Source organism: Populus alba, chromosome 3 (genome assembly GCF_005239225.2).
Source record: "Populus alba chromosome 3, ASM523922v2, whole genome shotgun sequence".
Lineage (NCBI taxonomy): Eukaryota > Viridiplantae > Streptophyta > Magnoliopsida > Malpighiales > Salicaceae > Populus > Populus alba.
In genome coordinates, this window is record NC_133286.1 from 12,827,828 (window position 1) to 12,845,743 (window position 17,916).

Below are 17,916 nucleotides of genomic sequence, written 5' to 3' on the forward strand. Positions count from 1 at the left end.
GCTTCAATAAAGGAGATTTGTTGAGTTTAGTTTACCAAATTCCATGAAGTAGAAAAGGTTGAGGATGATGGCTAATTTTCTCAAGTGCAGAAGCAATCAAATTAGTTTGATTTAGGGTTTTAGTTTTCCAACGAGGAAGAAGAGCAAGTTATAATTATATTTTTAATCATTTCAGTATTAGCAACACTCTCAGAAGCAATGAGATGTCGTGAAGAAGGGCATCAGTTTTCAAGGTGTTGAAGCATCAACGAAATTCAGATGCAAATTACCCATTAAAACACAAGATTCATCATCTGCCCGATTCAACAGAGCATCGTCAAAATTAAGAGATTGATAGCGTTCAAAAAGATCAAGAAAAAAAATAAACGACAGTTAAGAAAAGGGCATCAGGTCTCCAAGGTGATAGAGCATCAAGAAAAATTCAGACGCAAATTACCCATTAAAACATGAGATTCATCATACGCCCCAAGACATAAAACCCTTTCATACAAGCAAACAAAGACTAAACAAGACTTCCAAGATAGAAAGCGATCAGAACCTGTCGGGATTCACAGTAACATCACACAGTTACTTAGTCAGTGGATTGACAGACATGAATTTCTATCGTCACCTCGCTTTCTATCGTCAAAAAACCAAACACACACACACACATATACACACACAAAAGGGTAAGCTCAGAACTTCTTAGAGGGTTGTGTAACCGTCAAAGACGACCTCATCTGAGACCGTCTCTGGAACACAGAATTTCATCACAGCATAAGTTTCAAAATTAAAACATAACGTAAAGAGTAGAGAAACGCAGATCTTCCGGGGGAAAAATCTGCAAAGAAACTAAGAAATCTAATTGACGTGAGTTAATGAGGGAGTTAGCACAGAGACAAATAGGCGACGGGGGGCAGTGGGATTTGGAGGTGGGATAGTGAGGATATTTATAGATACACCAAACGGCGGAAGAAGCAGAAAAGAAAACAAGGCTAAACCCTAATTTATCACGTCACGTGAAAACACGTGACTAAATTGTATGTATACTCACCCAATAAAACCGGTTAAAAGCAAGAAAAAAGAAAAAAGAAAATCTATTTGTTTATATCGATGATAGAATAGGGATGATCAAACAGAGAATTTTAAAAAAAATGGGAATGGAAAAATGAAATTTGGAATTTTTTTATATTTTTTATTTATAAAACTAAAAAAATACTTTGAAAACACATTTTAAAGGTTTTTTTTTAATAGTTTTTAGCAGCTCAGACATTCTTGAACTTGCTTATATGAAACCCTATAATGGCTTTAAATAATTTAAAACTTAATATTTTACATCGTGGCTGTACTTCAATTCATATATCTTAATATTCCCTAAAAATATCTTTTATTTTATTACATGTTCTTAATATTAAAAAAAAAATCAATGTTTTTCTATATGATAATTTACTTTAAATAATAATGTTTTCTATTTAATTTCATAGTAATTTTTATCCTGTGAGGTATGAATTTCCAAGATCATCCTCTATACCAACTCTAGAGTTATATTTTGCCTTTAGTCCTTAAGTGTTCTATATTATAAGTATTATCCTTAAACTCTAGCATTGATAACTAAACTTGTGTTTGAGAGTGTGGTTGTGGTTATTTTTTAAAATATTTTTCACTCAAAAATATATTAAAATAATATTTTTTTTATTTTTAAAAAATTATTTTTAACATCAGCACATCAAAATGATCTAAAAACACACAAAACAATGTTAATTTAAAGCAAAGAAAAAATATAGAATAAAAATTAAATTTTTTTACAAAATACTTTTAAAAAACAAAACCAAATAGGGCCTTGGACGACATTTTCTTTACTCTTTTAGTTTTATCATCAACTAATTATTCTTTTAATTATACAACTTTTTCTTTAAGCAACTCCAATCAATCTGGTTTAAGTTCATTAGAGCATGTTAGTTTGGCTTCTTTATACCCAGTTTTTTAATGATGTTTAAGGTCCATCACTAACTTGTTCACCGAATAAATACAAGTGATTTGTTATTTTTGTTGATTATTTCTTCAAATATATATTTGGTTTTTTTCTTTACTCAATAAATTTGAGACTTACATGCTTTTTTATTCAGTATAATGTATCCTTGTTTTGCTCCTTATTTAATTTCTTTATTTGATTCTCATTGTTTTGCTCCTACGTTATCCTATAATGTATCTTATCGTTCATTAATCTCTGGGCTCTACTCAATACTCCTAACCTCGAAGTGTCACTTGTGGAAATGCATCAAATGGTAGATACTCGTATTTAATCTTTATTTCTTATAAAATTAAATGGAAAGTTCGATGGATCAAGTATACAATTTTCCCTTAGCTAGTATTATAATAACGGAAAAAAACATTGTGAAAAATATAAAAACACCCCTCAATGCCTTTTTTTTTTTTTTTTGGCTTTCAAGAATATTTTAAACTATTTCATTGTACAATTAAAATGAAAATAAAAATAAAAACCCTTATTTGTCCCAACCGATAATATGAAAGACCTTAATGCTCATTGTAAATAGTGTTAATTTTTTTTTTGTGAAGAAACAAAACCGTCATTACACTGTATAAGCAAACAATATTTTTTAATATAAAGCTACAACGTTTTTCAACACCAACACCAAGAAGGTTCTTTTAATGTAATTTTTACAAAAGAAAAATATCAGGATCAAATTCAATTTTATATATGCATATCTCATCAAATAATAAAAACTCAATTACATATGTATAACCTATCATACAATAAGGATTGAAATATATTAAATGCTGCATACAAAGAACATCCATGAACAGTGTTCATCATTTTGTTCCAGGTCCTCAATTTTGCATGTAAAGAACATCCATCAAGCTAGAAGCAAAGAACAGGCTTGGTTGCTTATCTAAATTTCCTTGTAGAAGCCCCCGGAACTATCCATTCTTTCTATAAAATCACAGCTGACATGAACAAGGCTCTTAAAGACCAGATGCAAGCCAACAATTTCTACTTTCACACATTCATACAAAGAGCGCAAGTAATATCCAAATCAATGATAGAAGGCTAAAAACAGGAATTGGGTAAAATCTTTGTATTGTTAAATGAGACTTCTGTAGAGGTTCATTTGTAAGACAATTGAAATTTTGCCTGCAAATATTATAAATACTCGAAGCCAAGTCAAGGACAAGTCCCTGGCGTAGAATATAGAAGCAGACAATAGCAGATATCAATATTCAACGGATCCAGCCTACTAGGAGTCAAACAAAAGAAACATGTTACTGGGCGGGGGAGAAGATGAAGAAGCCCCAGGTATTGATTTTCTTCTACTATGAAATACTTAAACCTACAATCTCTGCCTTCGCCATCTGGCTAGGGAATCCATGTGTGAACTAAAAGGATCTACAGCCATTGGATATTCCTACGTTATTGAAAAATGCTACTCACGGAACAGTCATCGTGAACACGCCAAATTGTCTCGCCCAACAGACTTGCAACGGAAAGCACAGTCAACTGGGGAAAGTAGTTCTTCTCCACCACTGGAATTGTGTTTGTAATAATAACCTCTTGAAACAGGCCACTGGACAGCCTCTCAATTGCAGGAGGGCTTCCCAAAAAAAAGGGTAAAAATGTAAACAATGACAAGAATGAAAAATAGTTAATGTAGATTGAGAGTTGAAGTTACAAGTTTCCAATAGGAAGTCTAAAGCTCTTGTACTAACAATTACTTATCTCGCTTCTATATTATCATGAATTTTTATGCTTAGGCAGAAAATACTTATTCAGTGGATATCCAACACTCTGGCAAAATCATACAAGAGAACCGCAACTATGATCCATACAGGAAACCACGTTGTAAAATCTTTCTGTGATTTTTTTTTTACATACAGGATGCCAAGTCCATAAAAATTCAGAACTTTGAACTGAAAAATCAAAAAGTTATATTGCAAGCTGACAGCTTGAAAAAAAAAAAAAAGCTATTAGGAACACAGAAAAGGAAGGACAAAAACCACTGCTGTCTTTAACATTTCACTTTGGACATTGAACTACCAGTACCTCCTATCTAGTGGATCTTGAAAACATGTTTGTACTTGATAAATGATTAAAATTTATTTTGATGATACGTTCAAGAATCTCCAGCTAATCCAAGAAATCAATTCAATTATACATGGGAAAAGTAGAAATTATTTATACACACATCAAAAAAGTTAATCAGATATTGTAAATGAACTAAGTACCTAAAAACAGCATGAGTACAGCATGCATAAACTTCCCTGGCCCCCTCTTCATGTAAAAGAGCTGCTCCTTTTGCAATTGTACCTACATTGCACAACCGATTTTTTGGTCCTATATTAATAAATTATAAAAGGAATTGGATATAATCATCTAACAAAAACTCTTTTTGAAAAGTCAACAAATCATATGCCAAGTAAAATTTCAATTTTCCCTTGTCTTGGATTAGAATTTGAAATCAAGATGACTCACCAGCAGTGTCAATCATGTCATCCACCATAACTGCAACCTTTCCTTTTACATCACCAAATAAGGTTCATAACCTGCAGTATCAGATTAGGCATAGTCTTGAGATTCTGAAGTAGATAATAAACCAAAAAAAAAACATCTACAATACAGCAAACTGAATATCTGCTTATATGAAATTAGCACTTACCAGAGAAACATGTACATGCAGTGAAAATATGTGGTAGCTAGTAAGCAAAGTAACAGAATTCATACATAATCTTTCAAGTGAGATAACAAAGTTAAAAACATCATTTGGATGTGTAAAAAAGCAAACAGCTTACCTGATAGTCTAGTGCAGTAATCAAGTTATAAAGAAAGAAAATACTGTCAGCTCAGCAGTGATGTGGTTAGGAGATTACCTCAGCAACATTGTGTCCTTGACGCCTTTTATCCACTATAGCTAAAGGAGCATCTGACAGTTTTTTGGCAAAAGCCCGTGCTCTTGCAACTCCACCAACATCAGGTGAAACCACTACCAAATCACTAAAACAAATTGTCTTGCTTGCAAGATAATCAAGAATCACAGGCTAGAATCACAAAAGCAACATATAAGAAATCAGTAAAAATCTGGATGAGTAATGATCAACAACTAAAACCTGCAGAGTAATTACCTGGCCATACACATGGTCCACGGGAATATCAAAGTAACCCATAGACTGCCCAGAATGAAGATCACAGGCAAGAATGCGGTTTGCACCTGCTTTCTGTGATAAGGTTTGCAACAAGTTTGGCTGCAATGGATTCACGACCCTGAGTCTGCAAATAAAAAGAAAAGAAAGAAAGAAAACAGTAAATATACACAACAGGAGATCATAGTTTAATATCTTAAACAGTCATGATAAAAACAATTAAAGGCACCAATCATACAAAAGCTGCCTACAGCCAAATCAAACTGTATTGAAATAGAGCACAAACATGAAACAGATGTTAAAAGCTAGACTGATCCTTGACATAATGATTTTCCATTCTATATGCCAGACAACTTATCTAGCATCAATCTTTTATTCTGGAAGAAAAGGTTATTGAAATGCTTGTTCATCTAATTTGGTTGATGCATGACTGGTGCAAACACTTAAATAGATGCCCGGCAAATATTTAATTTCCATGACCAAGCTTTTGCAAGCATTTCCCAGTAATAGTTGTAAATATTACTCTTTAGGTAAACCCAGCCATAAAAACTTGCCTTTCGATCAGCTCTGGCATATCCAAAGTATGGGATCACAGCAGTGATGTTCTTGGCTGATGCTCTCCGACAAGCATCTATCATGATCAGAAGTTCCATGAGATTCTCATTTGCCTGAGGACAGGTGGGCTGCAGTAGAAAAACATCGCATCCTCTAACACTCTCTTGCAACTGAACGTATATTTCACCATCAGCAAATCGCTTTATGTTGATCTTTCCCAGTTCTAGGCCCATATACCAAGCAACTTCCTAGGGATGAAAGACGAACGTTAACAAATAGCAAAACTCCAATCATATAGAAAACTACAGTAGTTCAGAAATATAGTTTATGAGTTTGTCAGAGTATTTAACTAGAACGATGCGAAATACCACCAAAAACAATCCCAATTTCATGCTGGAGAATAAGCTTTTTCATCAAAGTCAACGAGGAAAATGACAGCTTCACACATGAGGAACTAAATCAAATGAACATCTTACAAGATTTCAGCATGAAGAGCAACATCCATTTGAGTTTAAACATGATAAGATTTTTGTACAAGCAAAGTCTTAATATTCCACCAGTTGACGAGGAGCAAAATCAAGATGACAGGGCAATATAAACATAACTCGTTTGTATACAACTATCAAGAACTAAATACTTACCTGAGATAGAGCAGGATTTGCTGTGCCAGAAAACAATTTCAGCCTGGTATCATTTCTGTTAACAGTTTTATCCACTCGGGCAGATTCCAAGAACTTGGGGAAGGTCTGGCCGTTAAGGACAGGAATAGGAGGCTTCCCGTTTCCAAAATTCAATGGTTCAGCAATATCGCATTTCTGGCACAGTAAATAACTTGGAATCAGTAAGCAACAAACACAACTCCTTTTTCTTCTTCCACAAAGACACTATACATGCACAGCTACCACCATAACACAGAATTTACTTCCCATCCCCTGGCGCTTCGTTTGCAGTAAGAAAAAAAGCAAAAAGAAATGAATTTGAGTTTTATGTAGCTAAAAATTTATCCTTTATCCATTTATATATATATGCGCAACCGATTTTTATAACTTTCGACACCAAAACAAAATAAAGTAATTCACGAATACAACCATAATCAAACATATTCATCAAAACCATCCTCAAATGCTTCGAAGAAATCAGGTTTGTTCTATTAAGAACCCAAATTCAATTATTAAATAAGGAAAAAAGAAACAGGTGAAAAAATTAAAAAAAACGTGGAAACACAAATAAAAATAGTATTAAAAACAACATATCATTATCAATTTCAATAGAATGTCTCTAACTTTGTGTGCGTGTCTCTGTCTCATTAGTTTTACCAAGCACGCAACAAGCTTTGAGCCTACGAATAAAAAAAGGGCTCAAAACAGGAAAACAAAAGAAAGATGTTATTTTATTATTATTATTATTATTATTACTGGATTCTATTCTAGCTTACAATGGTGTTTGTAGAGGAAATTCGGGTGCGAGCGCCATTGAAACTCAAACTTGTTTGTCTAGAACAGCAACGAGACAAAGACGAAGAGGGCTTCAAAAACGACGCCGTTCGTGAAGGAGACGATTGCATGCCCAATGAAGACGCCATTTTTTTTTTTCTTTCTCGAAGTTTAGGGTTGAGGATTGGCTTAACTTTTATTTATTACTAAATAATTTGAATGGACAAAACTAATGCCAAACAGACGATGAGGGTGAGAGAAAGTCGAAAGAAATCTAAAGAGAAGGAGAGTCTCTTCTAAAGAGGAGGAGAGTCTCAGGAGACGGTGGAGGTGTTTCTTTCTCACCCTTCACCCTCCTGTGTTCTCTTTACCTCCTTTAGGAGTTGCTTTGTTTTTATAGTAGACCTACTGCTAAGTACTACTTTGAGGAGAATTGTAGTTAAGGTTGTGTTTTAAAAATATTTTTTTATTTAGGAAGACTCTAAAATAATTTTATTTTTTTTTAAAAAATATTTTTATATTAATACATTAGCATAATTTAAAAAACATTAATTTAAAAAAAAAAATAAAACACAGTACAACTAGAATGCCAAACAAACAGACCCTTAAAAAAATTCAACATAAATTTTTTTATATATAATTTTAATATCTCAATGTTAAAAATACAAAAAAATTATTATTAAATAAAAATTATTTCTAAAAAATAAAAACAACTTAATTAGTAAAATAACCGGCAAAGATGATAAATTATTGTCAAATAAATAATAACATAAAAGATCACAAATTCACAGCCCACATAATCGGTATGCCATCCTTGTAATTAATATTTTTTAATCTAAATCCTAGTATTTAAAAATTTATTGGACCTTGTTTAATTTAGTCAAACCGGTCAATCTACTAAAAAATTTCTCTCAACAATAATATAATCTATTTATAAAACTCAAAACCTTATTTTAAAAAGAAATCATAAAACCAGTTCAACCAGATGATTTTATAATTAATTAGTCCTTAATCTGTTATTAGTAGAAAGAAGTGACTAAAATTAAAGGATTAGGATTCGTTAGGTTGCCGAATTAGGATTGAGTGATTGGGGTTTTTTGGAGTCAGAAAGAATGGAAAAAAGGTATGATGGATGCTACTTCTAGTGTTATACTGCCGCCACGTGTGTGGGGACCAAATCCAAGTGGCAGCTCTAGGGATTCTCAACTCTACTCTACTAACGTGTGTGAGCGCTTGCTTTGGTCGGTTGGAATACGATGCAGCGAGTACTTTTGGGATTCTTTTCAATTTCTTTGACTTGTGGAAAATATTCGCAAATTCTTCCTTCGTGGGTTCAGTAATTGGATGCCCTTGCATGCTCCATACGCAATTTAAGATCATGCAGGCTATACGATATTTTTTTTTAGTCAAAAGCATGCTTAGGAAGCGTTTGGAAACGTGGTTGAAACCGTGTTCTTTTAAAAAAAAAAAAAATTATTAAAATTTAATATAGTTTGTATATTTTAAATCGTTTTGATGTACTGATATCAAAAATATTTTTTTAAAAAATAAAAAAAAATCATTGACATATATTTCAGTACAAAAAGTTATTTGAAAAACAACCACTACCGTATTGCTAAATATACTCTTCATGTGCTTGGGGTTGACTTGATGACTCAGATTCCTAGAGATTCCTGAGAGAGAGAGATGATGCTACCGGTTGTATACATTCAGAGCAGTCATCGGTCAAGCAAAGCAGTAAATGGTATTTTCAGCTGATCAGTTCTGTAAAATTTGGTCAATGTTCTTGATCGTAGAAGCTTTTGCCGGAAGGTTCCTTGGGAGCTTTGTTAGCTTGGCCTGCAAATGACAAAAGAGATGTAAGCTTGACATCAACAATTAATTAACGTGAGATTATCTTTGCTGACTCACAAATTTCTATACGCAATTTGCAACTACAGCTATCGTGTACTAAATTAGAGAAAGAGGGCTGCATGCATATGTCAATGGTTAATCCTTCTTTTTGCAGATTATGTTACAGGTATTTAAATCTTTAGCTCAAGTCTGCTTCAGTGTTTCCACTCTTTCCCATACAAGGCCACCAAAAACGATTTATAAAAATGTCCTAAAATTCGAAAGTCAGCAGCAAAATACAGATTGAGTTACAGTCTCTTCAAGTTCATCCTAAACCTTTTCTCTGTTTCCATGAAGCAGAATTCTGGAAGCGTTACAGTCTCTTCAAGTTCATCCTCAACCTTTTCTCTGTTTCCATGAAGCAGAAAAGCAGAATTCTGGAAGCGTTACAGTCTCTTCAAGTTCATCCTAAACCTTTTCTCTGTTTCCATGAAGCAGAATTCTGGAAGCGTTACAGTCTCTTCAAGTTCATCCTAAACCTTTTCTCTGTTTCCATGAAGCAGAATTCTGGAAGCGTTACAGTCTCTTCAAGTTCATCCTAAACCTTTTCTCTGTTTCCATGAAGCAGAATTCTGGAAGCGCTATGCTATACGTTTTTCGAGTGCACACAAGCAATCCTATACGTTTTTCCTTTGCACCCATTTCCTCTTAGGGCAGAGAGCCTAAAGATGCAGTATTTGGCTTGTCATCCAAATCTAGAAAAGCTTGTTCCACCAATGCTCACATATAATTCCTAACAAAAAAAACACACTAATGATCAGAGAAATTAAAATCCCATTACATCTTCTTCTCCATAATCACATAGCTTAATACAAATTCACTATACTATCAATTTTTGACTAAATAGTCCTATATGAACAGAACCGAAAAATGACTGTTTAATACAAAACTGAACAAACCTACTTGGCCAACGTTCATCAACATCCTTTTATTTCCACATCCTGTCTCAAAATCAAACCCCGTGACTTCTAACACACTAACACGGAGAAGATGAAGAGTGCAAAAGATGCAAGAAGAAGATGAAAATAAAATAAATTACAATAAGCATGAAGAATCTTAATGAGCATGTAGGAAGGGAGAGACGGAGGTACATGGGAAGGAGAGGGTTGTTGAATGAGGTGAAGGCGATTGGTGGTGGATTGTACAGCGTGAGAAATTTGATCAGCCACTATTGATTTTGCTGTGCCTTCTCTTGCACATGCACTTCCAGCTGATGATGTTGATCTTGCTATTGCTCTCTCCATTTGCTTTGCTTGTACTCCAGGAACAGACATCACATGAGATGTTTCTGATCACCGATCATCAACCAATGCCAAAAGACATAGCATTCATTCTTTATTTCTTGATTTATTGTCGTCTTTTTATATATGTAGTACAAAGTTTTGTGCTTTTTACTAAACCATCCTCTGCTTACCTGCAGTCTCCTTCCTAGGTGAGGTAAGCTCCCGAATCCCCAGCATTGTGGACCAGACCAGCCAAGACCAGGTCTAGGATAAGAGCAGAAATGTCATGATTCATGCACCACTGTAGCAGCAACCTTATATTACAATTCTAATATTCTCTAATATTTCCATTCATTTATGAAATGATAACATATTCCAAAACAAAATGCAAGTGGATGGCCTAGAGGTTTTGGGTTTCTAGATTGTTTAATTTTCACAACCAAGTAGATTGACTTGCAATAAAATTATGATCTAGACAGCAGTAACTTACAACAAATCTGTAACGAGTGTTGAGCACTATAATCTTAATCGAACTGTCAATGTTCAAGCAATTTAGCCTGGATATTGATTGAGCTGCCGAAAAACTCAATGAGGATTGGGCTTTTCATGATGGGCTGATGAACAAAAAGGTTGGATTGGCTAGAAATATGAGACATCGATGCCATTGTTCTACACTGGCCATATATTACGCACCTCGACCCCGTTCCAGGCACCCCAAACGAAACGCAAAACCTGTTAGGTAACGCATGACTCCCTACGGAGGAGTTAAAACGGTGGTTCAAGTTCCATCATTTGATTCCTGGTAGTTGAAGGCCACCGAGGTTGAATAATTCGTTCATTAGAAATGCCTTCTGCTAATGAAAACATCACATGCAACATAGCTATGCATATCTTCATTCTGAAGCTATTAAAATCTACCGAAGCTTTTATGGTAGAAAAGGCCTTCCAAGTCCAAAATCATCTTCTTGATCCCTACAATATCAGCACACACGTCTTGCTATAGTTCAAGAACTATACAGTATATGCAGTGGATTTATATTGGTCTCCGCCAACTGATTGACTTGGTCATTCAACGTCAGGGCATCTCCTGTGGAGTGAGTGGCTTATTAATGGTATTCACAAATCGCTGTAGACACAGAAAGATGTTTTGTAGGACACCTTCATGCAGCCAATTGACCGATTAGGTGAAAGTCGTGCCCGGTATTGTTATCCTATTCCCTCCAAATCCAGTTGTTATGGGTAACTGTGCTTCCACAAGAGCTAGTCCAGCACCTTGTATCAACACCCAAGCCAGCAATTCATTTTCACCAGGGCATAAGAGCTTCGAAAAGAAAACCAGGGAACCTTGAAGATCAATATTTAGCTGAATGACTTCCAATATGCAAGGGGAATCATAAAACGCATGAGTGCACATAATCCAAATAAGTCTCACCATTTTACTTGGTAACGCTCAGTCAAAATGAATACATGCTGATTTTGGAAGAGCAATAATACCGTGCACACTGAAAGAACCTGCCAATCTAAGTACACTGGAGCAACTAGATCCGCACATTCTATGGTGATCTCATGCAAATTCTCTTAACAACCAAGAACATGAAACCTCTTCTGACCAACACGACGTAAGAAACAGAGCTTGGGATTGATTTTGTGGCAAATGAATTTGAAATATTAACGTCTCAGCTTGTTAAAAACATCTGGTTTTAATGGAAGGTAGGTAGTCCATTACCAGGCTCTTTAGACCACTTGTGCTCAGAGATCAAGCAAGGATTCAAAATCAGTGGGTATGGAGCCAAATACTATAGTCTCAACAATTCAGAAAGATATATAGGGTAACTGAGGCAACTGGGCTTGAAGATGAATTTCACTGAAGAAGACTAAAATTAGTTATCTTCACCATGACAGACCATGAAAAGCGAGATAGCTATAGCAATGACGTTTTCTTCCCAGATGTAAACACTTGTTACTTTACTTATCAACAAATAAATTTTCGAGCAAATAATCTCAAAATCACATGATATTTAGGAGTTGTTGTTAAGTGATGATCAAGACACCTTTACATCCTCTAGGTTAATAGCTAATCAGTTTTTTGCACATACTCCTAACTTACTAGACACAAACCTGATATCATTCAAATAATAGCAAACCATCTACTGATATAAACCATTGGAGAAAAAGAAAAGCAAAAACAAGGAAACAAGGAGCTAACACATACAAGACATCCCTGATATCTTCTGAAGAAAGTATAAATTTCTAATACATCATCCACTTTCCAGCAAAACCTGTAAGCATTGCTAAATTGGTGAGAACTTAATCAGATATTTCATAATTTGATTGACAAATATCAGTCAATAAGCTCCATTATTCACATGTAACTAACATACACACAGATTGGAATAAATTGTTCGCACACACTGCTACATTTCTTTCCTTGAAATGAAGATTTTTAGCCTACACTTCAGCAGATAAATAAGCATCTGGCCATTTTAGGTGTCATATAATGGGTTATTCTATATACTGAAAAACAAACTGAAAAGTTCATCAGAAACCAGTTAAAAATATGTCAGCTCTATTGGAAGTACCAAACGCAGATCTAAAAATTTAGCACTTGAAAGGACGAAAATAGCTCAAAGGGCTACCAAAATAAAGCAATCATAAATGCAGAAGTTTCTTTGAATTTCTTGATCATTTGAACCTTTTTGTGTTCGAAGAAATACAAATATTTATCATCAATCCCTACTTTTACCATAATGGGTTGGCAATGATTTCAAACCAAAACCCTAAACTAGTATAATAAAGACCGCTATACCACCCATTTTAAATCCTTGCCGCAAGCTGGTCGTGGTATAGTTTACATAAAACCGAAAGCTCAATTAATATATACATTCAAGTACAAACTAGAGGTCATACATTGTAGGCATTTCAAACCTGGTTAAAAGGAAGCAGCTTTAATAGCTTTTTGCAACTCACTTTCCAAGTCAGTCACCTTCTCTGCAGGCTTCTTCAATTCTTCTCTTTGCCCATTTCCTTCTCCATTATTTTTGTTGCTCCTCCACTGCTCAAACTCACCAAGATTACCGCTTGAAGCTGGCACCACTCTCTTAACAACACCATTGATCTCTTTGCGCGAATTCCTCGCCAAAATTCCCAGTCTCATATTCTCTAAATAGTGCTTCATCTCCCTATTCTCAGCCTCTAACACCTCCAAATCCCTTGTCATCCAAAAGCACATTCCTTTCAGCAACTCTAAATCTCCCAAATTACTCTCATTGCTTTTTTCCTTCTTTACTTCCTTTAACTCCTCAACCCTCTCAATCCCAATCTTATTCACTATCAAGTAGGGCATTTTAATCCCCAACTCAACAGGAAAATTCACAGCCCACCTCAAATTCATCAATACCCTTTTAGTCAATGGCAACACTGTTTTTGCCTTTACACCAACTCCACTAAAAAACCCTCTCTTTTTTCCATATTTCCACATTAATTGCCTCTCCGGAGAAAACCCAATTCCATAAGCATCATCAATGTAATTATGATTCACAAACCCCTCTTTCTCTGTACCATTACATGGCTCTAATTCCAATTCTTGCCAACCTGATGACCCATCTGAGGCAAACCCATTTCCAAGTTCAGATTTTGAAGGTGACCCAGATTCCAAATGGGGCCTATTTGTGGTTTGGGACCCACAATTAAAATCATAGTTAGGGTTTGAAGGTGGAGAGGTGGTTCTTTTGTGGAGCGAGAAATGGCCAAATTGTGGCTTGAATTGGAGAGAGAAAGAAGGTAAAATCAAGTTGGAGCTTGAATTGGGGAGAGAAAACTGAGCAGAGAAAACAAGAGGGGAATCGTGTGGAGAACCAAAAAGGCCTAAGCCTGATTTAAGAGAGAGAGAGAAAGGAGAATTGGCTGTTGTCGTGGATGGAGTGTAGGTAAGCTTGAGAGAAGGGCCTGAAGGGAAGTTCGTAGAGAGAGCAAGAGTGAGGTCAGAAATGGAGTTTGTTGTGGTGGTAGTGAGGATAGAAGTGAAAGGTTGATTGAGTATTGAAATGGGTAGTTTGGCCTTCAAGAGAGGGTTTTGGATTTGGTGGTCATCTTGAAGATTGAGGGAGAGCTTCATTTTCTTTTTTTAGTACGTTTGGCTTCTTGATGGGTTAAAGAAGAACAAAAAGGAAAGTGAAAAACCTTTGATGGGCGGATTTTAATCTTTATCAACAACGGAAACTGGAACTGGACAGAGGCTGTGATTTGGTTTGGGATTGGGAGAGGGGGAGAGAGTTAAAGAGAGCAGTGATCTTATCAGGTTTTAGGTGGCTAGAAAAGTCGAAAGATACTTTCTACACAAAGTTCCGAAAGCCAGACTCCAACGAGATATCTCGCGCCTTTGTCTCGCAAAACAGATAGTTTCGGGATAAGAACATTCGTTTTCATGTGTTTTATTTTCTAGCTAAAATTTAGTAAGGCTTATTTGTTTTCTGGAAAGTATTTTCCAGGAAACTATTTTCCAAACTTTCTTGTGTTTGTTTGTCATTAGAAAAGTTGGTCAACAAAAAATAATTTCCGGTCAGCGAAAAACACTTTCTAGTCAATGGAAAACACTTTCCGGTCAACAGAAAATACTTTCCAGTCAATTTTAGTCAAAAAAAAAAAATTGACTTGGTTTTCAGGAAAGTGTTTTCCTTTTAGCTGTGTTTGTTTTCCGGAAAGTGGTTTCCGGGAAAGCACTTTCCAAACTTTCTTGTGTTTGTTTGCCAATAGGAAAGTTGGTCAATGGAAAACACTTTCCAGTAAAAGGAAAATTTGGCTTGGTTTTCAGGAAAGTGTTTTCCTGAAAAATTTGAGGGGAAAACACTTTCCGGAAGTTGTGAAAAATTTAGAAATGTCATTATTTTTTGATTATATCAAATTTGATCCTCAAACTTTTGATTGCTATACATATTTTGTTTTGAATATTTATTTTTCAATTTCATCTCTTTAAAATTTTATTTTTATATTAACTTTGGTCCTTATTTTTATAATTGCTATTTGCTTTTTTCTTAATCATTTTTTATTAAAATTTTTATTTTATCAAATTTGATCCTCATTCTTTGATTGTTACTTATTTTATTTGAAATAATTTATGAAATGTTGATTATTATTATTTTAATTTCTTCATTTTTAATTTTTTTTTTTAATTTTTTTAGATTTGATTCCTATTATTTTGATTATTATTTTGTTTTATTTGAGATAATTTATGAAATTATATTTTTTTTCAATTTCATTCTCATTCAACTTTTTAATTTGTAAGATTTGTTCCTCATTATTTTAATAAACTTGAGAAAAATAAAAATATTAATAAGTTATTTTTCCAGCTCATTTTCCATGACATAACCAAACACTGGAAAAGTGTTTTCCAGTTCATTTTCCATAACACTACCAAACATCGAAAATACTTTCCCGGAATTCACTTTCCAGGAATTCACTTTCCCCGGAATTCACTTTCCAAAAGGAATTCACTTTCCTGCAAAACAAAACGGAGCAAGAAAAAACTATTTTAACTAGCATTTTAAAAACAACCATCACACTCGTACTCTTTGAATAAATAATAAATAATAAATAATAACATAGATATTCATAAAAGAGAATTTCATAATTTTTTTATTAAATTTTTTTTCAATCATCAAATACAAGACAAATAAATTATTTATAAAAATATATATATTAAAGAATACTAAAAAACTCATTATGTCATGAAAATTTAAGGAACTAAACTCAAGAATTCATAAAAGTTCAAAAAGACAATGGCACATTTAATATATATAATTATAGATTTTATAACATTTCTCTTGGAATGATCATATACTAAAAATATGTCTTGTTGAAACCTTACAAAGAAAAAAATCTAATTAGATAAAAAAAAAATCTAAGAGAATAAAAAAAAAGTGCAACATTCTTATGTGATTTTTATATACTTTAGGATTCAATAAAGGATTTTATATAGATACTTCAAGATCCATATTTGAATATATACAGAATTAAAAAAAAAATAATATCAAATCACCTTTGATTAAAACCATGTAAAGTAAAAATTCAATAGGAAAAAACCTAAACAAAGGGAAAAAAAAGTTAATTTAAATTGATTTCACCTCAAAAGTAAATATTTTATGATAAATCATTAAGATGATGCATTTCAAATATTAAAGACAGGTTTCTTGAAAATCAAGCGGGTGGTGATTTTATAAATAAATTTGCTAAATTATCATTTAACCTAATTTGCTTAATCAATATTTTTTTCTTTTAAAAAAGTCTTGCTTGAGTATAAAAAACTTTAGTAAGATATGTTTTTGTTTTTTGTCTCTTTTAATGTAGCCTGCTCTAAAAACAGTAATGCGGACAACATTATCTTAAATAATATTGTGAGACTATCTTACAATGGTTGACAATTCATATTTTTTCTTTTTATGTGCTGGATAATTGACTGTATAACTATATACATTATCGACTTACTTTGTATGGATTTATGTAACAAATTTTTTGAATGATTTGATGAAAAATAGCCACTAATGATAAGTCAAAACTTAAATTGGAGAAAAATTGAAAAAATAATTGATATATCAAGATATTTGATCTCACAACACAGGTCATAGTACCTAGTTGCGTTTTAATAATTGTATTTTTTAAAATATTTTTTTATTTAATCAAACAATTATAAGTGCCAATAAACGTAAAAAGAAGTTGTCAACAATAGCTATAGACTAAACTTAAAAAATAAAAAGATACATGGTAGATCAAGATATTTGATCTCGCAAAACAAGTCATTGTATAGGGTGGATAATATTTTTCTTTTGTAATAAATGATTTATTAGTTGGATATAGTAGAATTGGCTCACATTACGATCATAGGTAGAGTAGTATAAAAATTCCTAAAAAAAAATATATTTTAACCATGAATTTAAAATCAGTTCATATTGGATGCTATTTTTATTTAATATTGAAATGAAAAACATAATGAATTATTTGGATCAAATCAAGTTAAACATCAAAATCCACGAGGATAATCTTGCAAAAATAAATAAATTGAAAAGCTCAATCTCTATATTAACTCAATATTGAAGGACAAAATTGATAAAAAAAACCACTAAAAAAAACAAGTGAACTCGAGTCAACCAACCAAAACTTCAAATCAATTCGTTTAGCACACGTCATTGGATTTCAATAAGACTTTTATCCCATAGATCATTTTTTTTTATTTAATTATACAACATTAAAGCACATGATAATGTTTTTTTTGTATGGAATGGTTTTTTTTTTTTTTTTTAAAAAAAAAAGATAAAATGTGGAGACTAAGCTAGCAAAAGTAGAACCATTGATAACAAATAATAAAAATTGTATCTTTTTTTTGGTTTAAAAGTTTAAATAAAAATAAGATAGTTTTGAACATCAAAACTATAACTAATCTAGGTGGTAGGTAATTTGAACTTCAAGTTATTTTTTTACTAAACCAAATGATCATAAAAGTTATTATTCATTCACTTCCGAATTGAAATAATAAAATAAGCACAATATTTCCTATACATATAGACATTCTATAATTATATACCATCATTAAGAAATCAATTAACTCAAAAATCTATATGGAATTACTTGTCACATATTGATAATAATTTATCATGATATAATCTAGTAAATGGCATGTCAATAGTCTA

The 17,916-nt window shown here is 33.1% G+C and overlaps 2 protein-coding genes, 4 non-coding genes and 1 pseudogene across 7 annotated transcripts in view; 1 reads left to right on the forward strand and 6 right to left on the reverse strand.

Moving 5' to 3' along the window:
• LOC118062917 (tobamovirus multiplication protein 2A) overlaps positions 1-17,916 on the forward strand; it is a 56,683-nt gene that overhangs the window by 34,567 nt on the left and 4,200 nt on the right. The window lies entirely within an intron of this gene.
• LOC118062976 (small nucleolar RNA Z101) lies at positions 214-302 on the reverse strand. The gene has a single exon (XR_004689853.1). It is a non-coding gene; the product is annotated as a small nucleolar RNA Z101 (small nucleolar RNA).
• Positions 379-469, reverse strand: LOC118062975 (small nucleolar RNA Z101). The gene has a single exon (XR_004689852.1). It is a non-coding gene; the product is annotated as a small nucleolar RNA Z101 (small nucleolar RNA).
• LOC118062978 (small nucleolar RNA snoR14) lies at positions 528-615 on the reverse strand. Its single transcript, XR_004689855.1, has one exon. It is a non-coding gene; the product is annotated as a small nucleolar RNA snoR14 (small nucleolar RNA).
• On the reverse strand, positions 671-758 carry LOC118062977 (small nucleolar RNA U61). The gene has a single exon (XR_004689854.1). It is a non-coding gene; the product is annotated as a small nucleolar RNA U61 (small nucleolar RNA).
• LOC118062921 (ribose-phosphate pyrophosphokinase 1-like) lies at positions 3,063-7,510 on the reverse strand (annotated as a pseudogene).
• On the reverse strand, positions 8,243-13,284 carry LOC140955427 (tobamovirus multiplication protein 2B-like). 2 transcript variants are annotated; one of them, XM_073408329.1, is made up of 4 exons: positions 13,163-13,284; positions 10,429-10,501; positions 10,106-10,302; positions 8,243-8,960 (listed from the first exon to the last, which is right to left on the reverse strand). In XM_073408329.1, exons 2-4 carry the CDS (start codon positions 10,472-10,474, stop codon positions 8,880-8,882), a joined length of 324 nt encoding a protein of 107 aa, XP_073264430.1. In that variant the 5' UTR covers positions 10,475-10,501; positions 13,163-13,284; the 3' UTR covers positions 8,243-8,879. The 2 variants fall into 2 exon arrangements, with proteins under 2 accessions (XP_073264430.1, XP_073264431.1); XM_073408330.1 differs by lacking the exon at positions 8,243-8,960 and adding an exon at positions 9,005-9,747.